The 8,284-nt window shown below is 48.2% G+C and overlaps 1 protein-coding gene across 1 annotated transcript in view; it reads right to left on the bottom strand.

The window, feature by feature from the left end:
• Positions 1 to 8,284, bottom strand: part of AP3D1 (adaptor related protein complex 3 delta 1 subunit) — a gene marked incomplete at its 3' end in the record, with an annotated part of 67,455 nt that overhangs the window by 11,435 nt on the left and 47,736 nt on the right. Inside the window, exons 11-12 of the mRNA XM_015408878.1 lie at positions 7,123 to 7,154; positions 6,517 to 6,565 (exon numbers count right to left, since the gene is read on the bottom strand). Coding sequence (XP_015264364.1) covers positions 6,517 to 6,565; positions 7,123 to 7,154 — 81 coding nt within the window. The remainder of the gene's footprint in view (positions 1 to 6,516; positions 6,566 to 7,122; positions 7,155 to 8,284) is intronic.

Genomic DNA, 8,284 nt, shown 5'->3' with positions numbered 1-8,284 from the left:
TCTCTTCCTCTTGCTCTTGTCCATCCGCGGATGTCATGTGCCTAGCTACTCAGAGAGTTACATCACCTCTTGGGTATCTTTGTTGGTCTCGAGTAGGGGTGTGCAAAAAAAAATCGGCCAATTCGGATTCGGCCCAATTGGGCAGAATCAATTTTAGCCGGCAGTAAGACTCCCGCATGTCAGTTTCGTCAGTACAAGCGGATTCCAAAGTCTTTTGGCCAGCCGAATGTCAATTTCAGCTCCATTATATCCTATGGGCCATTGAAGTCAATGGTGAAAACAAAGGGTATATTCTGGGGGCTGGAGGAAGGGAGGTTTATGGGAGAGGCTCCAAACTCGCAGCGTAGCTGCTGGAGCCTCTCCCCAAGATACCCACCATGTTTCAAGAACATTGGACCAGGGGGTCCAATTCTATGGGCCCCCAAACAGGTTGCCCCATCCCCTCCATTGTTCTCTATGGTGGGAAAGAAAGTTACTTTTCCCCCACAATGCTGTTAGTGGCTCTGTGAGGGGAGGGGAGAGGCTCCAAATTTTCAGGGTAGCTTCGGGAACCTCTCCACACACAATCCCCATGTACCAAAGCAATTGGACCAGTGGGGTCAATTCTATGGGCACCCAAACAGGTTTACCCCCATTACCTCCATTGTTTCCAAAGGGGACACCTAGCCAGCAGCACTTAAGGCAGGCAAGCAGGCAGCACCCAGCAGTCAGACTCTCCCAGAGAATCTCAGGGAAAGTGAATTGTCTTGGGAGGTGCTTGTTTGCCATAAGAGCAAGTGGCACACTCCAGAACAAGTGTAAATTGATGGTGCAACCAGAAGTCCAGGGATGAAGCAGGTCTGGCCAGGGTAGAGTTGGGTTGAGTTTGACTCTCTCTCCCCGCTCCCAAGCAAGGAAGGTGTGCAAAGCAACACCACCAACCTTGCAGGCTGCACATGCATGCAGGAATTGGCTGAAACTGGCCTCCCCCCCCCCGGTTGGTCTTTTGGGGTTTCTCTGTGGCACAGAGAATCTGAATCAGCCCGCAGCAGCCCAAAAGCGGTCCGAATGGGCCATTTTCGGGGGTGCATTCGGTTTGGACTAACCGAATGCCCGCCCCTAGTCTAGAGGCCTAAGACCAGTCAGAGACCCTTTTCCTATAAATCTAGTTAGTCCTCACACTATGGCACGGAGCTTGTGACTACTTGGCACAACATTACGTCAGTGGTTCAAGAGCTCCCAGAACGGCATCCCACTTGATTCCTACCTGGACTGGCTAAAGTTGCGAACATCTTGTTAACCTGGAATGGTAACTGGAACCTTGCTTCTGTATGTTTAGCCATGCTGGAAAAGCTGAGGTTTATTTGTTTTATTCATTCACTGTCTAGTCTCGTTTTAAATATTTTTGCACCTTAAATAAATACTTAATATTTTTACTCGGTCGTGGGTTTTGCCTTCAATAAACCTCAAAGCCTTGATCAGGAGCCCTGGCCCTTGACCGCCTACCAGCTAACTGTTTTGTCTTGGGACACTAAGACTGCGGTTCCACTCTGCAGGGCTGACTTTTCTTGTTAAGCTCCCTGAGAAGCCGGGAGGCTTGGTCTTTCTCTCCTGGGCTGTCGAGATAGACTGAAAGACCCGGTGGCAACCTACCAAGGCTACTGTGAGTTTTAGACTCTCTCTGGTACTTTGTCACTCTGTTTTGCACCAAAAGTCCTTACCTGGGGTTGGGACTGGGACTTCTGACACTGACAAATGTCACTTTGTCCGGCCGGGCCATGTGTGCCATAAAACGTAATGCCAGGTCCTGGAGATATAAACGGTCTAAAGGACAGTAGCTGGTAAGCTCCGAGTTGGTGCGCCCTCACTGCAAGGCCCCATGGGTTGGGAAGGAGGTGCCAAGGAAAACCCACATGAGCAGACTGGAGAGCCAGTGGTGCAGCACTGGACAGACGCTCCCTCGCTGCTTGACTGCTGCAGACGAGGCTGTTCCACCGTGCTGAAGCCCCAATCGGAGTGGCCTGTCCCCCCCCCCCCGAACATTCTCCTGTTCCCTCCCTTACACTAGTTGCTTGTGGGCTGCATAAGAGCCCTGGACGGGCCGCTTCCGCCCCCCGGACCTTATGTCTGACACCTCTGGGTTAGACTCACCCATTATTTACTGATCCCTGAGTCAAAGGACAGCTAATTGCATGGATTCTACACAATTTACAATATCCTGAAAAAACATATGGACAAACGCCACCTTGGAATTTAGAATCTGAATACCTTATAAAGGAAGACCGCCATTCTACAAGTGCAGAGCAGGCATAAGAAAGTTAACGGAGGCGTCAGGCTTACTTTCCAGGGTCAGGTATTCATGGCTCTAATCACAAGTGTTCACCTTAATTATGTATTCTTAAAGGTAGGTTCGGCAGGAAAACGACAGGACGGCTTCTCAACCTGACAGCTCATTATCATAACAGAAGAAAACGGAGATTTATTGCTTTTTAATTGTGAACAGGTGCTATTTTTAGCCTCATAACTTTGCTCTGAGAATTTGGTGAGAGCTACAAGTTGTATTCTTAGTCCAGCTGTTAAGTTATCTTCATAATCCCTTTGGGGAACAATTTTTTTTAGAGAACAATCACGTTGATTTTTTTTTTTTTTTAAATTCTGTTTCTGTAACCTTCAGGATAAAAAGTGTGACGTATGAGGCTCATCAGACTTTTTGCTGGTGGATTCTAGAACAGACAATCTTAGAACAAAGTTGGAGTCCGGTGGCACCTTTAAGACCAACACAGTTTAATTCTGGGTATGAGCTTTCGTGTGCATGCACACTTGTTCAGATACATTGAAACAAGAAGAAAAGAAGAGATTGGATTTATACCCTGCCCTTCATTACCCGAAGGAGTCTCAGAGTGGCTTACAATCCCTTTCCCTCCCAACAACAGACACCCCGTGAGGTAGGTCGGGCTGAGAGAGCTCTTTCGAGGACTGCCCTTGAGAGAACAGCTCTGAAAGAACTTATGACTGACCCAAGGTCACACCGGCAGCTGCATGTGGAGGAACGGGGAATCAAACCCGGTTCTCCCAGATTAGAGTCTGCGCTCCTAACCACTACACCAAACTGGCTCTCAAACAAGACATCCTCAACCATTACATGTAGGTGGTGGAGGGCTAGTTGCCAGGAAGGCCTCTCTCTACCTATATGTAATGGTTGGTGAAGTCTGTTTCAATGACGTGGGCATGCACACAAAAGCTCATAGTCAGAACTAAACTTTGTGGGTCTTAAAGGTGCCACCGGACTCAAACTTTGTTCTGTTGCTTCAGACCAACACGGCGACCCAGCTCAGAAGATCTTAGATGAGACATCTGTGCACAGGGCTTCCCAGGGCTATTTTTGGGCAGGAACGCACAGGAACGGAGTTCCGGCTGGCTTTCAAGTTGGCCACACCCAGCAGGAACTCATTAGCATAATAGGCCACACCCAACAGCAGGAACGCATTAGGATTGGCTACATTAGGGGTGTGTGGCCTAACATGCAAAGGAGTTCCTGCTACAAAAAAAGGCCCTGGGTTTTGACAACAAACAAGGTCAACAGAATAAGAAGCAAAAGGTGGGTGTGGCTGGATGACCACACTTCTGGCAACATGGGAATGCAGCCTAATATGCTAATGAGTGGTGCAGTCAGGGGTGTGGCTGAATATGCTAATGAGTTTTGCTGCTGGGTGTGGCCTATTATGCTAATGAGTTCCTGCTGGACTTTTTCTACAAAAAAAGCCCTGGGGCTTCCAAATCTTTGGCAGCATTCTGCCAATCAGCTAAAACCTGATTTGCCTTAATCTTATGTATGTAGCTAAGTTTGAGAAATAAAAGGAGACCTGATTTTTGTGGCATGCCTTTTTTCCTGTGCTGGTAGGATTAATTAGTACCTGTTTGAACTTCCCAAGTTCTTACCAAATAAAAAGAGTTATGCTTAATTTTAAATGAAATCATTAACTCAAAGAAGTTCTCTGCTTATTTGGTTGGCAAAAGACACGATGCTGAACATTTCAGAGTGCTTCAAGAGACCATTCTCGCTCAGAGAGTCTGTCTTAAAGCAGATCTAACTGGGGGTTCTGCAGTCTGTTAAGCTAATGAGAAAAACTGTCCAACGCCTGAGCTCGGTGCAGATCTCTAGACTGGGTACAAATCAGATAATTTGTCACACCAGATTTTACTAACCCGCTCTGACCTTGGCAGTGGCTCCATATTCTCCAGTTCACAGCTATGCATATCTCTGCAGCTGCCAGCATATTTATTCTCCTCTCAAGACTTCTTTTCATTTTCTTTGTTTCAAATAGTGTAACAAGTTACGGATTCAACTGTGCTGAATAAATAGGAGCAATTCACCCTTTTAAAGTACTGTTACCAGTGACTGCTTCAAACTGCCTTTGCCTCAGATTTCCGTACGTACGTAAGAAGCAAACACACTAAATATGTCTTCTTTAAACATACAGAGAGGGGAATGGGTGCCTCCCCCTCGTCAGTGCTAATACTTCGTTATGACCGAAGCCCTCTTTTGTTCTTAAATAGATCTTCCAAGGTCAAAAATCCAAATTTGTTTTACATTAAAAAATTCTCCCACTGATTTTTATTTGCTCGTTATAAAAAATAACAGGGATAACCCTGGACTTGTGACGGGATTTTTAATTTGCCCCATATTTCTGAGACAATTACAGACAATATTTTACAGTATGTCTTACCTTGGGAACCAAACGAGGCCAAACAGTTATGTGGGTATCTATTCTGCCAAATCTGCAACTCTGGCTGCCTTATCATGAAACACTGTGTCTGGGAAACTCACAACTTTTAATTCTTTTCTATATAAAATTATCTTAGCTGCCCAGCCGTGGGGGGGGGGGTCATCCGCCCATAGCGAAACCACAGCAGTTCCTCCAAAGCTTCCCAGAATACTACCAAACAGTGGATTGTCTGCCATCCCCCCCTCCTCCGGGTATGCCCAGCTGTAGGGGAGAACTGGTTATCTTCCAGGTCAAGGACAGCCAGTGCAGAGTCAGTGTGGAGTGGCCAGAATGTCAACCTACGATCTGGGAGACGAAGGTCCGGATTCCTAGGCTGCCACAAAGCCTCCTGCGTGGAGCATGGGGGCCAATGGCACAACCATGCAGCGTAATCTAACCTCACGGGCTTGTGATGATAAAATGCAGAAGGCAGAGTGCCCCAAGCTCCATGGAGGAAGGGCAGGGGGAAAAACCATACTAGGGCAGCCAAGACAATAACATGCTCTAGAACGGGGCCGGACGTTTGTCAAAACATCACAGAGTCTCCTTGGCAGTCAAGCTGAAGGGTTTGCCTGAATGCGGGAAGTTTGAAAGGATTAAACCATCAACTGGACCTCAGGGTTTTTGCTCCTTCTGCTTGCGTTCTCTGCTGCTGCTGCAGGGACTGAGCCCTGTTCAGCCAGCCACCCATATAAAAAAGAGGATGTTCATAAACAAAACCTTAGGAAGTATCTTCATAACCAAGTTCCTTCCTGCCCAGGAAAGAGGAAGCGTTTGCCAAACAGCCACCTCTTTTTCGCCTCTCTCACTAATATATGATGATTACTTTCTTTGAATTGTTCTATATTCTCCGCTGTCCACATCACTAGTTAAGAATATCTCTCCTCCGCGAGAGATGTCCACTGTTTCTGCTTTACAAGCACTATCACCCTGAGCCCTGTTCGCACAGATTTCTCACGTGGCATCTCCATGCAAAGCTCAAAGGACTGGATCCTACAAATGCGGCGGTGAAGAAAGAGGGGCAGTCTCACCTGACTACCCTTCTCATTGCCGCCCCCTGACCCAAATGGCCAAACCCCCCCCCAGTGATGCCTGGGTTGCTAGGGGGAGGGGAAGAAAACAGAAGACCAGGGTCAGTCAGCAGTGTCAGTCGGATCCAGCCCCAAATATATTCAATACAGTGACCGTTCACGCAGTCTCACGTGTTTAGGCCCCTGTGCCAATGAGGAAGCTTAAACAGCTGGGCGTGTATTGTTGTGCTGCCCATTTTATGAAGACCTCAGATGCACTTTTATTCCACTTGTTCTCCCTAAAATTCCAGGAAGACCAGAGGAATGGCACGCCTCCTTCCTTCTAGCTGACCTTGAGCCCGGAACCTCGGCCGCAATGGCAAGATTCTGTGCAGCCGCCAGAGTCTATCGCGGTACAGCGCTGGTTTGGTGAACCATATTTTCTAGCTCTTGCATTTTTATTGTATTCTTCATGGTATATAAATACTTTCAGAACTTTCAGGACTGTCCCGTTGGTATGTCTAGTTGTTTGATTAGGTATATCTGGTTCTGCTGGTCTTCGACCGTAATAAACGAAACTTCAACACTGGTGGACAACGCATGAATCTAGTTATGGTAAGGAATGGAACACCTGCAGTGGCTAAGGAAAGGATCTTGAACAGCAAATGCCACCGTGGAACAGGGCTTTGCTTAGAGTGCAGTCCTGCCCACCAGCTGAACTGCCCCGCTGCAAACCCACTTCCACGAAGCCGCAGACTCACAGTTCTGGTCTGAATCTTCTATGAGAATCCTCAGCTTCTGCACGCACAGCTGCAAGGAGAACGTGAAAGGTTAAAAAGGTAAAGGGGTTTCCCTTGCTTGAAAGCCAGTCGAATCTGACTCTTAGGGGGGCAGTGCTCCTCTCCAAGCCAAAGCGCTAGCGCTGTCCGAAGACTTCTCCATGGTCATGTGGCCGGCATGACTAAATACCAAGGCGCACAGAATGCTGTTACCTTCCCATCGAAGTGGTACCTATTTATCTACTTGCAATTTCTTGCTTTCAAACTGCTAGGCTGGCAGGAGCTGGGGCCAGAGATGGGAGCTTACTCTGTCACACGGCACTAGGGTCTCAGACTGCCAAGCTACCGACCTTCTGGTCTAGCCTTCCCCAAAAGGGGGAGAGAAGGTCGGCTGTCGGTTGGTTAGAGGGATTTGGCCCACTCGCCTGTCAAATACTGGTCAAATATTCACTGTACAGCAAAAAAATTCGTTTAGTCAGCAGGTTTGATAGTAGTGCAAGTTACAGCAAATCTAATTTCAAAGGTGTGGCTGCGTTAGTTTACTGCAGCAAAAAAAAAAGTCTTGTGGCATTTTAAAGACTAACAGGCTTGTTCTGATGCTCTATGATGGGCAAGTGATGCTCTGTCTTCTTGGTGCTTGGGGGGGGGGCAACAGTGGGAGGAGGGCTTCTAATGTCCTGACCCCACTGGTGGACCCCCTGATGGCACCTGGTATTTCTGGCCACTGTGTGACACAGAGTGTTGGACTGGATGGGCCTTTGGCCTGACCCAACATTGGCGTCTCTTATGTTCTTATGATATAAATTAGTCTTGCCACAAAATAGCCAAAAAAAAGCCAAAACAATTCTTATCGATCAATGAAATTCACTTTAAAATACTGTAATGAAACATCGCCCTGACCTGGATAGCCCAGGATAGCCCGATCTCATCAGATCACGGAGGCGAAGGATGGGAGACCACCAAGGAAGTCGAGAGGCAGGCAATGGCAAAACACCTCTGAACGTCTCTTGCCTTGAAAACCCCGCAGAGTCGTCATAAGTCAGCTGTGACTTGACGTCGTTTCCCACACCCAATGAGACATGACTTTTGAAAATACGGTCCTCCGCATCTGGAGACACTTGCACTTATGGCCAGGGCTTTATTTGTAGAAAAAGCCCAGCAGGAACTCATTAGCATAATAGGCCACACCCAACAGCAAAAAACCAATTAGAATATTAGGCCACACCCCTGACAGCACAGCTCATTAGCATATTAGACCACACCCCATGCCTTCCCTTGGCTTTCCCGGGCACCCACGGCTGCGGGGAGCCCGGGCAAGTGCCTTCCCTTGGCTTGTTTGGGTGCCCGGACCCAATGAGACATGACTTTTGAAAATATGGTGGGGAGCCCGGACAAACCGACCCTTAGACAGGCCGGGGAAGGCACAGGGAGGCATTTAAATGCCTCCCCGATCCTTTCAGGGCCCCCCCCCCCCGGCCTGCCTGCCTCGGAGTCACTGAGGGGGTCACTCTCCAGGCCTTCCCTATGTAGCCACGCACACAGAAGTTTTGGGTGTAGTGGACGTGGCCAACTCTGAAGCCAGCCGGAACTCCGTTCCTGTGCGTTCCTGCCCAAAAATAGCCCTGCTTATGGCAAAGCCGGAGAAATTCTGCCCTGCCACCATGCTTGCCACCAATAGTTGCAGGTCTCCAGTCTCGGCCAACAGCTTACAGCAGCACAAAACAAAGAGGGCCTGCCACCTATACAGGGA

The sequence above is a fragment of the Gekko japonicus genome, unplaced genomic scaffold (genome assembly GCF_001447785.1).
Source record: "Gekko japonicus isolate JY-2015 unplaced genomic scaffold, Gekko_japonicus_V1.1 scaffold4720, whole genome shotgun sequence".
Classification (NCBI taxonomy): domain Eukaryota; kingdom Metazoa; phylum Chordata; class Lepidosauria; order Squamata; family Gekkonidae; genus Gekko; species Gekko japonicus.
This window is presented reverse-complemented; position numbering and strand designations above follow the sequence as displayed.